The following is an 18652-nucleotide window of genomic DNA, read 5'->3' as shown; positions in this document are numbered from 1 at the left end:
TAGCTAAACCTCATTTGGATCAATATAGCAGTGAGAAATACATTGGTTTGTGCTTAAATTGCTAATAATTTGCTAACAGTAGCATCTGTAACTCGGATGTGAGAAAATTCGCTCTTGCTTCTGAGGAAAATTCAGTGCAGCATTATAACTCACTCTTATTTTCCCAGATAAAGCCACATTCACGCATGCCCTCTCCGGGTTCTCCGTCTTCCTGCCACAGTCCAAGAACGTGACGGTTAAGTTAATTAGCTTCCCAAAATTGTCCTTACGGGTGTGCCTCTCACCCAATGACCGCTGCGGATACACACCAAAACCCTAATCCCTGATGTCAAACCCTTTGAAGAAGTATGCAGGCACACTAACAATTTTCCTTCTCTGTTTTCTGTTATGGCAATATCATCAGTTTATATCTTACCTTAAGCCAACTTAAGCCCAAAGGAGCTCATCATGGCTCAGCTAACGTTTGGGAAGCTCATACTTTCCCATCATTCTCCCACAACTCCCACTACTTCCCATATAGTTAGTTCCCTTTGCGTCATTTTTATATGATGTGCAAAGAAATTTTAAATGTTTTACTTTTTTTTTTTTTTTTTTTAAATGTATTTCCATAAAGTAAACACAATAATCTTTAACAATAAATATTTTTTATTCCATTTTTTTTCACACAGATAAAAATGGCAAACATAGCATGTTATACACGAAGAAACGGTTTGGCATCCACTCAAAGTAGGTGCGACACAGTTGGCTGCAACACACATAATGCCTGGTTCCTCCTCATTACCCTAAACTATAGCTCCAATTTTTCCATCCAAAGAATATCCTTAATCACACAGCTCACTGAGCACTTTTGTTTCTCTTGCTGGGAAATTGTAGAAGAGAGCCTTTTTTTTTTTTTTGTCCAAAATGCTATAAACATTTTACGGTCTGGGAAACACTTTTAAAACATGCTGTTAACAGTCCTCCCCAGGTGAAAAGCTGTGGAGCTCACATGTTCTCTTGACTCCACAGCTGTGCAGATGCTTATTTCACTGTGTATCATTTTGTGTCATCATGTATCAGTTCTTAATGCTAAAGCAATATAAAAAAAGAAGAGTGGTTACAAGACAACATTCCTTAAGTTGGTCTATTTATTACATGAAAAGACATAAACAAGAGCTTTAATACGTTTATGCTTTGTCGTTACTGTGGTATGACTGAATAACTAGTGGTTATATGTTTTCACATGTTTGTGTGTAAATAAGACCTTCCTTACAAGGACTATAAATTCTCAAATTCACAGTCAAAGTCCGTCAGTCTGCACAAGATGTACTTCCACTGCCGATCTCTGAAATAAAGGAACGAGAAGAAAAACTGTCAGTTCGACAAGCGAGTCTTGTGGGGAGTTCTTGCATTATTTACAACAAAATGATCTTCCTTCTGGCCAGGCTGCATTTGAACAGGTTGTGTCCATTCACAAATAAGTTGTTGGTGTTTTAGGCCTAACCTGAGCACTCCGCTGAATGTGGTCTGGGCCCCTCGGATGAAGTAGCCATAAGCAGGGATGACCATCTCTCCCTCCTCTCTGTAGTATTCAGGAACGTCGGCGGTCTTCCTGAGGAACGCAGCGGATGATTGTTTAACGTTTTTAAAATGTAGAGGCTAATATATAACATTTACAGGTACCAAATTTCTGCTCTTACTTTGCTGAGAGTTGCAGGAGCCAAGCAGAAACTCTGGATTGTGCTTTAATCTCATATATTTTGAACAATTTGAATTAATACATTTCCTGTTATGGAGAATTTCCAACTGGTGCATGTAAGTAGGGCTATTTCTTGGCAGCGGTAGTGAGTTTTGGCTTACTCGCAAGGAAATATTTATGTTGGAAAACTAACAATGTATCAACGCACAGCAAACGGTGAAACACGGCGGTGGTAGCATCATGCTTTGGGGACACAGCGGGGACAATGAGCCACAGCTATGCCGTAACTGCTCAGATCAAAGCATATTTGTGTTAGATTGGCCCAGTCAAAGCTCAGACATTAATCCAGGAACTTTGGGAATACTTCAAAATCAATGCTCACAGATGCTCTTATTTCAATTTGACTGAACTTGAGTTGTTTTGCAAAGAAGAGATGAAAAGTAAAATTTTGTCTTCTTTTACAGAAAGTATTGACTCAGGAGCCTGATGGGGAGTTTTAACCTGTACTCAAAAATTGTACTCAAGTAAGAGTAGCACCATTTCAACATAGTTTTACTCAAGTAGAAGCATAAAGTAGTCATCCATGATATTTCTTCATTAAGGGTAAAAACGTATTTGATAAAAATGCTACTCAGTTACTGAGTAACTGATCAAAACATCAGTCATTTGATATTTAAAAATTACATAATCAGACAGAGCAAAACATAAGGTTATGTGGCGATTCTGGTATTTTAAGGACCAAAATGACAATAATTTATAGAAATAACATGAAAACAAATTTAAAAATGTGAATTTTTTTGGTAAAAACTTGTTCTTCATTCAGTTGCGTTACTCGCAGAGGGCAGAGTAACCAGACATTTTAATCAACTAATAATAGTGATACTTTGTGATAAAATTACGCAAGTAAAAAGTACAGTGTAGTAAAAAAATAATCCTAAAAGTACATATTTTATAAAAACGCTGCTCAAGTAAATGTAACCAGTTACTACCCAATTCTGAAATCACATAATCACAGACAAAAGAAATTAAATGGCCAACAAGAACAGTGCAACTTTACATAACAGAACTGATCGAGGCTGTGTGGTCAAATCAAGAAATTCCTTTTCATCCTTATGTCCTCACTGCTTCTAGCAAGTCATTATGAAATCTGCTAAATGGTTGCACAACACAACACTCCCAGTTCAAGCTCATTGGTCAAGTCCTGATACACTTGGACATCTGCTATACTTCTGGATGTGTGCTATATCATATCCAGATATGACAAATTCTTCTGGGTGCTTTAACTGTTTTTGTCTAGAGCGTATTGTGAATGTGAATGAGCCTTTTCTCCCAGCTCTTTGTGCCGTACTCTTGTGGTTGCTCTCGATTTGCATCATCTAACTCTCAAGAAAGAAGGTGCCAAAAAGTGACAGACTGCTTCCTCAACGTGCCCGGCGTACTGTGTGAGAACGTACATGCAGGAGTACGGACAGCGGCGTTTGTAGTAGCAGCAGTAGAACTGCCATTCGCGGTCGAGGGTGGATTCAAAGTACTTGCTTTGAACGCCCGCCACCAGGCCATTCCGGGTACAGGTGGATGTCCTGCAAAGACACAAGTTATGAGTTACAGTTTGTTTTGGGGTTTTTTTTCTTCATTTTTGCTTTGGCCCTATACTGGACTATACCGGTTCTGGACATCTTAGATGTACCAGAACCGGACAACAGGAAATGCTGCGTGTGTAGGAACTTATCACGGCAAAGATGAACACAGCTTTCAGTCAGTCGGGGTAATTTCCTGCAGGGCAATGTTCTACCCTGTTGAATCCAATCAGCCCGCTATGATAAAGACAGGCGGGCGTAGCAGCAATAAAAAAAAAAACTAAAAAAAACTTTCACACTGTAGTCCAAGTGGTGCATTGAGTTCACTTAAGCTTAACCCAAAGGAAAAAGTTTAGGATTTAAATTGTGCGTTTTTTCTCCAAACCACACCTGTCATCAGAAGCAGATATAGAGTGGTTTAGGTTTTGTTTGACCGAAGCACGCCGTCGTCAGACTACAATTCCTCCTTTCAATGGTGTTTTTTTCCAGAGGGTCATTTAAATCCCTTAATTAGAAAAGCTTTCAGTGAAACTGATGGTTAGAGAAAGGTGTTTACTTTTGGTTTCGGCATCTAAAAATGCACATTTAAATCCAACAGCAGCTTCTTTGTTTTAAAAGTTTTTTTTTTATATATATTTGATGTGCTGCTGTGTGAGAGACAGCAGGTAAAATCCCAAAGGAATTAATAAAGTTTCTATCATCTATCTTTTTCTTTCTTTTAAATGTACCCACTAACTGGCTAGGCTTGGTCGGGATTGTGCGCGCACAGTCTGTTAACACCATTCGATTTTTATGAGTGCCGTGTTGCAAAGATTTTTTAAAAAGTCTAAAACCATACGGCCTATAAATCCTGTGCAAGGATTTCTAAATGGGCCTCTGACAAAGGACTCTGGACGGAGATGTTAGAATTTTTTGGACACGGCTGTGTTCCCTGGAAACGTATCGGAGAAAGATGATGATTCATACCGGGTCTGGAGGGCCTGCTTTGCTTCTCCAACAGAATCCGGCATTTTATGATGGCAATAAAAAAAGGAACACGTGTGAAATCTGTCATGCAATTTCAGTTTGAGACAAATGAAAATGTTGCATACTGGTGCCACTTAGGAGTTATTCATAAATGTACAACTAATGTTAAATATATCATTTTCATAACTAACTACAGAGATAAAGTAACCTGATGGCTGATTGTGACATATTTACATTGATATGTTCATTAACATCCTTTGTCCCTTCTTAGTTAATTATTAAAAAGTGGCTGGTTGCTAGCCGGGTCTGCTTAGAATTTGTCCAAGTGACAAATTATCACTTGTGAAAAAAATTTTGTTCTAAACATGAATCCTGTTTGTTGTCAAAAATAGATTTGAAAATTGCATACTTAGTTTGAAAAGCAAAGTAAATGCAAATTATTTCAAATTTTCTCAACACTTAACTAACTAATCCTTTAAAATGGGCAAAAACAATTCTCGGATGTGTAACAACCGGCTATGTGATTGTTTTATATTTTTATTTAATAAATATTCAATTATTAAAGAAGTAATTGAGATTTTTTTTTTTTAACTGGGGATCTGCGGAGAGATTGTAACCAGTTAAAAATGTTCTCGCACTTGTTACCAGAGGCTAAAGCTAACAACAAGTCAAACTGGGCCCAAGACAAACATATTATACCGTCTTAAAACAACTCCTCTCATACTCATGCCAAGAAGACATGGGCTGGTAGTACTAACCTTACAAGGGAAGCACACACCACAGTACGCTGCATTTCATGGATTAAGAGCCAGAAAGTCATAGCTCTTTAAAAATAAAGCTCGTAAAAATCAATAAAATTGTATCAACCTCAGAAGAGGATAATCTGGGCAAAAATACTAGCATTTTGTTTTGCAGTATGTGTTGAAGGTGGGCTATGACTTACTTACAATTTTTAAGTCTAAAGTTGTTGTTTTTTAACCAAAGAGAAGCTCTAGCTAGTTCTTTGGGAAACAACAACAAAGTATTGATGCTAAAACATTATCTGATATGTGGGAGGTTAATTGCAAACACAGTGCAGACGCATTGGGCGCACAGGAAATTTCACTTCATATGAACTTTGCAGCCAACAGGATAGGAATGTTTAAAGCTGTATTTTATGGTCACTGTTTGTTGCGGTTTTATGTTAATTGTTTTATTAATAGCAGCACTTTGAGATTTCTGTAAATGTAAAGTGTGTTTTAAATAAAATTTATTATTATTATTAGTAGTAGTAATGGTAAAGCGGACTTGCAGGTATCTGCCTCAGCTGAACCTCCGTTCAAAAAAAAAAAAAGTGAGCCGTCTTTGTAAAGTTTGTTTCCAAAGAGAATTAACATTTTTAGATCAATGTCTGAACCCCAGATGAGTGAAAAGGAGATTATTTTTTATGTCAGTTTGAATTGCTTAACCAGATTCAAAAGTGAGATCCCTCCACATAAGGTTTTCATTTAGTTGAGCTTCCATTTAATTTCAACAAAGAAACATTTAATTTTTCTTTAGGATCAATAAAGTATTTTTGAATTTGAATTTTCTCTTCAACTCAAACATCAAGACAAAGTCACTTACTTCATGTCCCAACCCAGGATTTGTACCACCAATCAACTTTAGGTTTGGTCATTTGAAATATGCTTTATTACTTATTAAATCTATTTTACTTAGCCTCACTCTAAACTATACATTTAAAAAGTGAGTGAACAGCTATGAAATGACTATCGATCATTGTTTTATAGGAAATGTTCAACCCAACTCTTCTGTATATCTACTGACACCCTGGAGATCCGTATATTTGAATTTCAGGCATCCTACTCTCAGTGTGTGGCAACTAAAAGCCTATCTAGCTGAGGAGTCAAAGAAAGGCAGTACCCACCACTCCAATCCGGCTCGGTTGATGTCGTCCCACCAGCAGTCGCTTGGCTCACCCTGATTCTCAGGTACAGGCTGGCACTCAAAAGACCACAGTCGGTCCGAGCCTTCCTTCTCACTGAAGTAGCTCCTGATGGCAACCAGGAGCTCTCCATGGGGGCACTGGAAGTTGAAGCCCTGGCGGTAGCCATTCACCCAGCCCATGTCATAATGGTCATATGGCTGAGCTGCCACTGTGGCCAGCAAAGACAAGACAGACGCCAGCAGAGCAGGATTCATGTCGACGACCAGAGTCTGTCTGCTGTACTGTCTCACAGCTGTCTCACTTTAAGCTCCTCTGAGCCCTTCAGTTGTCCAGATGTTTCGTATCCAGGAGGGATGTGTAATTTGCTGGTCGCGGGACAATTCCAAACGTTGTCCTGACCTAACTTTTTAAGGTGGACTGCGTCGCAGAACACACACCGAGTCTTTCAGCAAATAAGGGTTCACCTTAAATCACATGCTTTTTCTGTTTAGATGTAATTCAGATATTTATGCGATGCTTTTGCCTGAATGGAAAAATATGCTCACGTGGTAACCACCTCGATCCTCATGTGGCAGGCTTTTACCGAGTGAATATTTTAACACTTTGCAGGCGTTTTAGGGGACAGTTCTGTGGAAACTGAGAAGCAGTAATATTGACAAGACGTACTGAAATTAGATCAGCTGCAGTTAGGGTTGAAAGAAACAGCTCAGTCCATAATTTAGACCATCTTTACCTAAATTTGTTCCATTACATCACAATCAACATAATTATACTTCACAGTACTTTTGGATTTCCCACCAGGCAATGCTGAAATGTCTAAATGTTGGTTTAGTTTTTAACCACACTTTTGTGTTTGCATGTAAGCCCCCTTTATACAAAAAAAAAAATCCAAACCATAAGAGCAAATGTATGAGGATTACAGCTGTTTTTGTGCATGGAACACTGAAGTCAGAAGAACATGGGGCAAGAAAGAGTTAGCTCCGGTTGCACTAATCATTTTCTTTGTGGAGAGACGTCCAACTGATTCCCAAGCAATAATTGCTCCCATTTACTCCGACCAGCTTCCCTGTCCATGCTGTAGAAAAGCATCCCCATAACATCATGCTGCCACTACCTTGTAGTGACGCTTAAGGTGATGTGCAGTGTTAAGTTTTCTTGGGGAGGTCACAAATTAGACCATGACCATCTCGTGAGAGTTGGTCATGAGTAATCATGGTGGAGTACTAATGAACAAATGATCCAGCTCAGGCTAAACCAGCCATATATCAAATTAAATCAAAATATTCACCTATGTCCTTTTCGTTCCACCCAAGAAAACCCTGGGAAAAAACCTAGGACAGCCTCCAGCTCTATGTTGATAAGTATTGGCAATTTCTGTGTTGATATCCTTGTTGCTATTGACCAGAAGCTAACCAGCTTTGAGGCCAGACTGACCTTTGTAAAGTCCTCAACAAGGAACCCTCACTAGCTCTGAGGGGATTGTTAGCCAACAACAAGTGGCAAAACGGCTCCCCAACGACAAAAGCAATACAACAAAGACATGCTATGACATGCCCGATATTAAAGCAAGAAGCAAACTTGTTTTTTCGTCTTTCGATGGAGATCATGCAAGATTTCCTCCAGCGGAAGCTAAAGCTTCCAGGTGACGCTTTATAGCGCACACCAGTCAAGAATCTAGTCAGTCAAGAACCACTGTACCAAAATTTGGGAACTTTAAACAAAGAGTTGAGTTGGCTTGAACGCATCTACTGGTGTGTTAATGACAAGTTCCCGATGTAGATCCATCAGCTAGCTCTTCTTTTGATGAGGTAGACTTATCGCCGAGTGAGCATGAGGAGTAGTAACTATAGACGGGCTTTATGTTGATGGTTAGCTGTTCAGAGACCATCCATCTATCTATGGGTTAAATGAAACCAGCACACAGTTAAAACTGAACATACTGGTTAGAGTGTAGGTGTTGTTTATTGGCATCTAATAATATTAAGCTTGGATATTCAATTAGATTCAATCCAATCTATTTAAACAACACCAATTCACAATAAATGTCATCTCAAGGTACTTTACAAAAAACATTAATAAATTCAATCACACATGCATTCCAGTTGATCCTGGTTACCAAACAGTACGCTCAATTAATCATTCAAAGTAGTTTAAAAAGTTTCTGAGGAAAACCAGCAGATTGCAATTTTGAAAGTTATTAGAAAGGCACAAAAGAGCGTCAAACATAACAAGTCATGACCAACCAGGATTGAAAGGCCTGTGGGAGGCAGAGAGACGGACACATATAAGAGGAAACACATCAGTCAACAAGCAGTTTTTAGGCTAGAGTGAGTGAGTGTGAATTGTTCATTAATGCCAGGAGTGTCTATTCATGCATTGCTTGTGCGTTAGCATCACAGAGTGAACTTGAAAGTAGCCCTTATTCAGGAGAAAGGCTGTTTTAGTATGTGCGCTCTTTCATATTAGCTAGTAAGCTAATGCGAGTGCAGCTATCAAATGTTACATCAACACAAAAAATCATGAAGACTTTCTCTTCACCCCTTCTTCTCTACTTCCACAAAATATCATTTAAATACATTGGAGGTTTTAGTTGTAACAGGAAAAAAAAAACTGGACGTATAAACTTATAGCTAGCAATGCTGTAAATAAGAAGCAGGAGTCACACTTTAACATGTTGAGCCTAGCAAAAAAAAAAAAGGAAAAAACAATGGCATTAAAAAGTTATCACAACATAAACAACAGGTTTTGCAATTGTCGTTTAGGAATGCATGTATCCAGGTGACGGTCCTGTCAAATGCATGATTCCTTCGTCTTGAGAGCAGAAAGCAACACAAACTACAAAACAAAAACCCCAAAAGGACGATCCAAGAAAACAGTACGAGAAGACAAAAGCGGGGGACCGCAGAACCCACAATACAAAACCAAGAGAGGATAACATGGTAGTTTGTCATTTTTTGATGAGTTCATTTTCTTCCTTCTGGTCTTTTTCACTGAGCTCTCTAAAAATGCATCTCTGTGAAGATTGTAGGTTTTACTTTTTTTTGTTATAGTTTTAAAAATGCTCTATATTACGTCCTTACACTCAGAGGGATATTGGGTAATATTTAATATAAAGAGACTTTCAACTTAAAAATGTAGGCTGGCTACAGTAGCATAAATAACGTAAAGCTAAATCACCTCAGCTTAAAAATGCAGTCTCCCTTTTCTGTTTTGTTCAAAAGTTATCTTTACCTGAGAAACTGCTTTTACATGGAAATAAGACTTAGCTATGCTAGCTACAGATGCTAAGTAGCTAACAAACATTAGCTTATCCAGTTAGCTGGTGTTCATTGGGTCAGAGAGGTAATGAAGCTTCCCTCTTAAAATAATTCTAGAATTTTATTACAAGAATAAGATTGACAACATACCTGGAGTGTTTCAGTGATTTTTTTCAGTCACATTTGAGAAATCCTTTAATCTCCATGGCAACGATTCAGCTGTCCAAAAATACCTGTAGGCTGGACAAGAGACGTGATGACTTCCTGAAGGCGGAGTTTCAGAAAGAGCAGGTGTTCTTAAAGAGACAGAGGCCCAATTTCAAATATGAAGTCAAATTTCTTTTTAGTCATATTTGATATAGGTATTTTAACAACTGAAGGTAACATAGTTGCATAGTTGTGGTATAAAATGGCACTATGTGACATAATACTGCCCCTTTAAAATATGCTTTTGTAGATTCTCTGTCATTAAGGAACATGACAATCCTAAACGGTTGAGTAGAAGGCAACAGGACTTCTTCTCTTGATTTGTGAAGACATTTTGCCCCATCCAAAAGACTTCTTCATTTCTTCAACTGAAGAAGTCTTTTGGATGATGAATTTAAATAGATTAAATTAAGTTAGTTTAATTTAATTACGCTTTTAACCATCATGTTAAATTGTGTTAGTTGTCCTTAAGCATAAAATATTAGCTTGGTAGCAGTAAGGTCAGCACTGTTACTCTATATAGTGTAGTATTTGCCTTTTTGACAGTAACATCTCTATTGTAATTTGCACATTTTATCATCCCACTGTGGAAGCACTCGAAGAGTTCAGCTGCAGCAGCAGATGACCTCCCGTTAATACTTCAAACACGATGTTCCTTTCTCCTAATCATGTTTCCATGTTGACTGATGACGACAGGAACCTATTTGATCGCCGCGCGCCTGAGAATCTGATCTCGTGTCAGAGATCATCCTCAAAGTAGCTAAAAATAAACGGTAGCACTGCTTAAAGAATGGTGTCTGTGAGTCACTGCAAGAGGAGTTCCACAAACGTCAAAATGGAGCAGATACGGGGGAGGTATTTTTAGATGCTGCCGCCGTCTATTTAAAATTCCTCTATTTAGAGCAGTTCTGGTCACCATTTGAGAATTTAGGGCTCCATTAAAAAAAAAACCCCACTTTGATCTGACTGACATCCTAGCTTCTGCGAGCCGGAGATCACGCTGCAGAGGAAGCCGGGCCTGTAACTGGACGCCGCCTCCGCGGTGTCCTGATCGGCTTGCTGAGCTCCAACCCTATCAAAAATGCGGCTGATCTGGCAAATGAAAACATAGCGTGACTTTCAAAGTACACAAAAACAAGCAGGAGGAAGTCTAGCTCAGATGTTCGCTTGCAGCCTACCGACTGTCAGGTGAACGAAGAGAAGGTTTCGAGCTCTTCGTTTCAGCTGTGCATAAGTGAATACCCATCTTTGCTGAAGGTAAATATTTAGAAACTGCAGGGCACATCTGCTTTTCGTCACGTAAAACCCAGAGCTGAGATACTGCCGGCTTCATGTTAACACTCAGAGGGGCCTCACCGAACATCTTGCACCTCTTAAGACACTTTCACACGACATCAGGTGAAAAAAATAAAGGAAGTAGGAAATACTTTTACATACTTCCATACACCGCCTCAAAATAAACGTATAATAGGAAGGGTCCCACTTAAAATACCAAGCTAATACTGGACGGACCCCTCACGGATTATTTCTGTAACATCTCCAAATGCACTTGGACAAAGATTAAAGTCATCCACTCGACTTGTAAGCACACAATAAACTTCAACACCTTTGTGCTCCGCCACAACGTTTGATGTTCAAATGAGTCAGATAAGATCCCTCCTGTACATACAGGCAGCCAGGTCACTAAATCACCCCCCTTAAGTATCTGTGTACAAGTACGTGTTTAAATACAGTCGTGTTCAAAGGCCTGATGTACTTATAATTAGCTTCCAGAAAGGGAGATTTTTTTTTGTTATCCGTCAACACGGCTGTCAGGCTTTCTGAAGGTCTTGCAAAATGATTCATGTTCCTCAAACATTTCCATGTCTTGTCGCGCTACAACCCCAAATGTGAATGCATTTTATTGCAGCTTCATATAATAACCCAACATTGAGTTGTGTGTTATTGTACAGTGGAAGAAAATGAGGCACTTTTTTTTTTTAATTCGCAATGAAAATCTGCTAAAAAAAAAAAACAAGTTTTTTCTTGCAGTAAAGTCCAATCCAGTGCAACCAATTGCCTTTAGAAATCACTTAATTAGAAAATATTAACCACCAATACCAAGCTGTGTAATTTAATCTCAGTATTAATCCAGCTATTATTATAATAAAGGCCTTAGAAGATTGTTGGAGAACATTAGAGAACAAAGAGCATTATGAAGACTAAGGAATAGAGCAAGCAGTTAAATTGTGGAGCAGGTCAAATTAAGGTTACAGGCTATAGAACTATGTTCCGGTTTTGGAGCTTCTTATAACTCAGTCATGGCGTAATGAAAACCTGTTAAAGAAACGGCAAAGTATGCCATGGTACTAATAGACCCAAAAGTTATTAAAAGCAAGCTGATTTACTGTAATTCTGTTATTATTGAAACAGTATAAAGATATAGCAGCATAGCGTTAAGTCAGTGAGGTCATTCACTCTGTAAACAAAAATGATGTCAAACAGGTGGTTCCTATTTAAGGCCCAGCGGCAGCAAATGTTTTACATACTGGTTATTAGACATTCCTCTCAGATAGTCTGAGTAAAATTGATCATTTCACATATAATTCAGAACAAGGATATTCTTTGATGAAATACTTAACTGACAAGAAAAAAAATAAAATACACTGCTCAAAAAAATAAAGGGAACACTCAAATAACACATCCTAGATCTGAATGAAAGAAATATTCTCATTGAATACTTTGTTCTGTACAAAGTTGAATGTGCTGACAACAAAATCACACAAAAATCATCAATGGAAATCAAGTTTATTAACCAATGGAGGCCTGGATTTGGAGCCACACACAAAATTAAAGTGAAATAACACTACACGCTGATCCAACTTTAATGTAATGTCCTTAAAACAAGTCAAAATGAGGCTCAGTATTGTGTGTGGCCTCCACGTGCCTGTATGACCTCCCTACAACGCCTGGGCATGCTCCTGATGAAGTGGCGGATGGTCTCCTGAGGGATCTCCTTCCAGACCTGGACTAAAGCATCCGCCAACTCCTGGACAGTCTGTGGTGCAACGTGACGTTGGTGGATGGAGCGAGACATGATGTCCCAGATGTGCTCAATCGGATTCAGGTCTGGGGAACGGGCTGGCCAGTCCATAGCTTCAATGCCTTCATCTTGCAGGAACTGCTGACACACTCCAGCCACATGAGGCAGGACAGCATTGTCCTGCATTAGGAGGAACCCAGGGCCAACCGCACCAGCATATGGTCTCACAAGGGGTCTGAGGATCTCATCTCGGTACCTAATGGCAGTCAGGCTACCTCTGGTGAGCACATGGAGGGCTGTGCGGCCCTCCAAAGAAATGCCACCCCACACCATTACTGACCCACTGCCAAACCGGTCATGCTGAAGGATGTTGCAGGCAGCAGACCGCTCTCCACGGCATCTCCAGACTCTGTCACGTCTGTCACATGTGCTCAGTGTGAACCTGCTTTCATCTGTGAAGAGCACAAGGCGCCAGTGGCGAATTTGCCAATCCTGGTGTTCTCTGGCAAATGCCAAGCGTCCTGCACGGTGTTGGGCTGTGAGCACAACCGCCATCTGTGGACGTCGGGCCCTCATACCATCCTCATGGAGTCGGTTTCTAACCGTTTGTGCAGACATATGCACATTTGTGGCCTGCTGGAGGTCATTTTGCAGGGCTCTGGCAGTGCTCCTCCTGTTCCTTCTTGCACAAAGGCGGAGGTAGCGGTCCTGCTGCTGGGTTGTTGCCCTCCTACGGCCTCCTCCACGTCTCCTGGTGTACTGGCCTGTCTCCTGGTAGCGCCTCCAGCCTCTGGACACTACGCTGACAGACACAGCAAACCTTCTTGCCACAGCTTGCATTGATGTGCCATCCTGGATGAGGTGCACTACCTGAGCCACTTGTGTGGGTTGTGGAATCCGTCTCATGCTACCACGAGTGTGAAAGCACCACCAACATTCAAAACTGACCAAAACATCAGCCAGACAGCATAGGTACTGAGAAGTGGTCTGTGGTCCCAACTGCAGAACCACTCCTTTATTGAGTGTGTCTTGCTAATTGCCAATAATTTCCACCTGTTGTCTATTCCATCTGCACAACAGCAGGTGAAATTGATTGTCAATCAGTGTTGCTTCCTAAGTGGACAGTTTGATTTCACAGAAGTTTGATTTACTTGGAGTTATATTGTGTTGTTTAAGTGTTCCCTTTATTTTTTTGAGCAGTGTATATATATATATATATATATATATATATATATATATATATATATATATATATCCAGAAAAGGATAGGCTGCTGAGGAACACTGATCTCAAATGCTTTGACATTAAAACTCCAAGCAAATGATGAAAATGATGAAAACTCTGTCAATGATCAGCTGCAAGGTGATTAAATAAGCTCTACGGTTATCTGTGAGTCCTGTAACTATCAGAAAATGCTGAGCTATAAGAAAGCCAGCTGCCATAAGGTTCAAATATTGAATAAAACTACAGTAATCTGTTCAGCAAGGTGAGTCAGGCAACATGAAATTAGGATGTTTCCCAAACTATAGTATCAGGTCTATATTGTCCATAGCAGGAATCATGGATGAGCTTCAATACATTGTAAACTTACAGGTCATGTTGTCTTTTTCTGAAGGGAAATGTCCATCAAATTACTGGAACTTCAGCAAAACAAACACAAGCAAGATAGCACCATGTTGGTACTTGACAAACGTGATTATATCTTTATGTTAAATCAAAGATTGGTACTTTTGGCTTAAAAGTACCAATCTTTTCACCGAATAAAAGATTGGTTTTTGGTTAAAAAGCGGCTGTGTGCCACCCCACAGTCTATTTAATGTCGCATGTGAGGTGACGTCAAACAGACTGTTCCTGAGGCAAAGCCAAGACATTTAGAGGAACTTTTGTGGAATGCAGTCCAGTCGCCCTGGAATACCTGTACACAGGTGCCAAAAGTAGGTCAGCTTCATGTGACACAGATGTAGAGCAGTTCTCGCAAACAGTGGATACACGTCTAAATATAAACTCAGTGCTTTAAAAAAAAGGGGAAAAAAGCTCCATCTTCAAGCAGTTTTTTAAGTTGATCCCATCAATTTTTGAGCTGAAAAATTAAGACCGTTGCGTAAGGCTTGGTACAGGCAGATGGGGATTAGGGATTAACATTATGAATTTTATAAACATTCAAATTACAGGGGTGCGGTGGTGGCGCAGGGGTTAAGCACAACCAACTTAGTCTTCGACACAGCCATCGCAGGTTCGAGTCCCAGCCTCTCTTTCCTCTCTCTCTTTACCCACTTTCAAATAAAGCCCACCTGAGCCAAAAAAAAACTTTCAAAAAATCCGGGGGATGAACCGTGTCACAGAAAGAACCAGAACAATGAGACCAGAGAGCTGCATGCACACGGAGGACGGAGTGGAGAATGACATTGGATGCAGGTGAGGAAATCAGGTGATCGTGAACAGCTGTGGAAAGGAGCAGACTTGCAAGATGAGGGAAGGTTATTAATAAACACAAGGAGAGACTGAACTAGGACTAAAAAAGGAAAAACAAATCAAGGGGAGAAGAACAAAGCTAACTAGAGGAAATAAAAAAACAAAGGCACAAAGAGCTGAGCACAAGAATTAAAGAGACTAAATACAAAAGAATAAACAGGTAGAGCAAGTCCTTTTGAGCAATAATAGAAGAACAAATGACCCCCAAGAACTCAAACACCCAACGATCTTAACAAAGACATTTTAGTTTCTTAAAAAGCCTGGTATTTATCTTTCCCAAATTTCTGTACTATGACAAACTATTAGAAAAATATATACATTTATATTTTAAACAAGAATAGAATGTGGAGCATGCTAAGTGACTACTATGTATAGAAATAAAAGGTATCATAAGGCTTTGCCTTTATACTAACTGTTGTAGTTGAGCCCAGATGTCTTTTTAACCAATCAATTAGCACCAAAAAAAAAGAAAAAAGAAGTTTTGAATGGAAAATGTGACTTTTTATGTCGATATTAATTAAAATGCTATTAACTGTGATTAATTAAATACAGATCCTACAATTAAATCAATGAAAATATTGAACCGAGTCCCACCGCTACTAAAAACAAAGCCACGTCCGGCATACTGGAGACAGCTGCAACTGAGAGGATGTCAGGAGTCTCCCTCTGCGTTTTCCCTCAGGGGCTTTGTGGTTTAATAGTGCTGCACTGACAAAATTAAGGGGGCAGCCAAAAGGCCACCGTAATAACATGGAGAAAACAAATCACCCTGCTTCAGGCGGTAGCTTCATTAGAACAATGCGCAGCGGTTGCTCCGGGGGTTGGAGGTGAAAGCGTCTGAGCCTTGGCTGGCCGTGTCCGTGGTGACAGTCGCGTTGCAGGACTGATTGCCCAGAACGTGACCAGGCCTCAAGTATTTTAGGCCTGTTGTCAGTGTCTCCCTCCATTACAAGAGATTGCAAAACGGGACTACTGCAAGGAAGCATTTAAATATTTCATCTTTTAATAAGCGTCACGCCAACCCTTTCTTATTTAAATGTCTTTGTTGGGCTGTTGTCGTGTGTCACAGTTTGACAGTGTAGCTCACAAGCTGAGGGCATGTATTAGCTACGCTCGGACAGGGCACACAGCAACTCTTATCTCCTTTGACAGACACTGTAGTCAAGCGAAGAAGGAGGCTAAAAACTCATTTACAGCGAGTCAGTGCCACTGGAGTGAGCTCGGTTGACATTACTTAAGACGGAGGAAAATTTTAAGTCACTGAACTTTTTGTGAGGGCAAAAGATTGGGATGGTACAACCAGAGTATTAGGGCCATGCTGAGAAAATAAAAATAAATACGTTTATGATACTAAAGCCTTAAAATAATGAGAATAAAGTCATAACAAACTCATATGAGAATAAAGTCACAATATTGGAGAATAAAGTTATAATAGGATAAAGTTAAGGTTGATTTGTAGCATAAAGTTCACGAGAATAAAGTCATATAACAGCTTTATTCTGACAATATGGCTTTATTCTCATAGTAAAGTCATGATTATCATTTTCTTTACTCTATTTGTTAATACTATGACTTTATTCTCGTGATTTTAAAAAAATTAAATTTCTTAGTTTGGCCCTAATATTCAGCCCTAGGATGGTGCAAAGTTCTTCATTTTACAACAAAAAATAAAGAAATAGAAACAGAACCACTAAGATGGTACATCGCAGTATTTAATAAAGTTGAACAGTTTGCTGAAATGCCATGCTAATGCTAGCATGTTGACCATTTTTGATACATCTTATTGATGGTTTGACGCGTAACATAGTGCAGTGCTTGTCGGGATTGGGTTTTCTCTGTGTTGATTTGAGTTCTTCTGTGTGTTTATTTTAGGTTTCTGTGTCTTTTGAGTCTCCGTGTTGTCCCGTCTACTCCTTGTTTGTTCCCAGGTGTGTTTCGTTCCCTGATTATCCTCTGAGTATTTAATGTCACCTGTGTTCCATGTTCTTTGTCGTTGATGGCGGTAATGCACAAAGTCTGTAAATTGCCATAAAACGCAACAGAAGAAGAAGAAGAATGTTCTTTGTCGGGTCCTCGTCTCGTTTAGCGTCTTGTCGTACCAGTGTGTCAATTCTGTTCTTTCAGTCTCGTCTTGTCCATCACTGTTTATGCCAGAGATTAACTTTTGCTGTCGCTCGCCTGTGCTGCCTGGATAAGAGCTCGTGCTGTTACTCATCTGTGCTGTTTGGAGTATTTTCCTCATTAAAGATTATCATTCCTTAACTCCTACCTGCGTTCTCAGCATCATCCTCTCCACCACCTCCACTGCAATTCATGACAGTGCTGGCTTTCCGGGTTTGTCGTGTGCAGAGAAAAGGTTTTTCTCCTGCCTAATAAACTTAGCGTCTCTTCAGCCATCATGACTTTAAAATCAGTAGCGTTTCAGCTGCGCTACAGAAAACATTCCTCGGTAGTGAGAGCTGTCAGCTGTGAAACTTTCCTCTTTCTCTTCATAGCTACTTGTTTAAACACAAATCAGACTCTGGATAAATTTGCTATCACTATCCTGCATGGAGAAAGTGTTTTTTCTCTGTTTTCCTTATTTGCCTTTGTGCATCTGAGTTCAGTTTCTGTTCAGCCATCTTACTGTAGTCTTTTACATATATATATATTTTTTTCAACAAAACCAGAGCACAAACTGTTAATGTTTGTACTTGGGATGAGTGGTGTGTTTTGCAGGATGCAGCCGTACAACCACAGTCCTTCATTTGTTGCTCAAACTGCGTGACTAGCATGGCAACGCTATGAGTGTTCAAACCACGGAGGACTGAACGGCTGCTCGCTGTGCCAAAGTCATGGGTGTCCACTGTTCACAACGCACCAGTGACATAAGTAGAAAGCAGCAACGTGGATATGAATAGGTAAATCATAGATGTGTATGTTTGCCATTTCCTTACCTTAATGGTTGTTTTTTTTTTACAATTAAATTCATCTTAAATATTCTAGTTTTAGCGATAGAGGCACACCTTAACGACTTAAAACGCTTTCGTATGGCTAATGATGTGACACGGCCATAATCAGATCTGACAGCTGCGTGTTGATCTGCAGCATCAGCACAATCACAAATGTAAAGAGTAACATCCATTCCGCTCATGCTTCGCTGTTTTTACAGCTTTTCGTGTTATTTGAATCAAATCATAGCACATAATCAGAGCACAGATAATCAGCGTCTGGGTTTGAGAGGTATTTGAAATTCAAATCAAATCTCTTTGTTGTTCCCTGTTGATGCTGTGTATGCTCTCTGTTGGGGGAAAAAAAAGAAAAGAAAAGAAAAGAGAATCTTCATTTCTTTCGCTATTTGACAGTATTTGTTCTTAAGTTTAATAAGTTCATACTCGTATGCCGACCTAAATTTTCTAAATGCACATGTGTTTATGAAATCTGTTTTCTAAAAGGAATACTCTACGGTTGAATATTAAATGTTTTCGTAGTTGAATTTAACATTTGTGTGAAGTTTTAATACAGATTTGAGAATCTGGTAAGCTTTTAATAGAAGTTAAATGATAA

At 39.5% G+C, this 18652-nt stretch overlaps 1 protein-coding gene across 1 annotated transcript; it reads right to left on the bottom strand.

Moving 5' to 3' along the window:
• Positions 1 to 627: 627 nt before the first annotated feature.
• dpt (dermatopontin) lies at positions 628 to 6513 on the bottom strand. Its single transcript, XM_032573270.1, has 4 exons — positions 6128 to 6513; positions 3133 to 3258; positions 1484 to 1591; positions 628 to 1324 (listed from the first exon to the last, which is right to left on the bottom strand). The coding sequence occupies exons 1-4, from the start codon at positions 6400 to 6402 to the stop codon at positions 1258 to 1260; spliced, it is 576 nt and encodes a 191-aa protein (XP_032429161.1). The 5' UTR covers positions 6403 to 6513; the 3' UTR covers positions 628 to 1257.
• Positions 6514 to 18652: the final 12139 nt, after the last annotated feature.

This window comes from Xiphophorus hellerii, chromosome 9, assembly GCF_003331165.1.
Source record: "Xiphophorus hellerii strain 12219 chromosome 9, Xiphophorus_hellerii-4.1, whole genome shotgun sequence".
NCBI classification, from domain to species: Eukaryota; Metazoa; Chordata; class Actinopteri; order Cyprinodontiformes; family Poeciliidae; genus Xiphophorus; species Xiphophorus hellerii.
Note: the sequence above shows the minus strand (reverse complement) of the source record. Positions and strands in the feature narration are given on the sequence as shown.

Coding starts and splice junctions, on each gene's coding strand:
- dpt (XM_032573270.1), bottom strand. CDS start 6,402: ATGAATCCTGCTCTGCTGGCGTCTGTCTTGTCTTTGCTGGCCACAGTG. Junction 3,259..6,127: donor AACCGAGCCGGATTGGAGTG/GTGGGTACTGCC, acceptor GTGTCTTTGCAG/GACATCCACCTGTACCCGGA. Junction 1,325..1,483: donor ACATTCAGCGGAGTGCTCAG/GTTAGGCCTAAA, acceptor CCTTTATTTCAG/AGATCGGCAGTGGAAGTACA.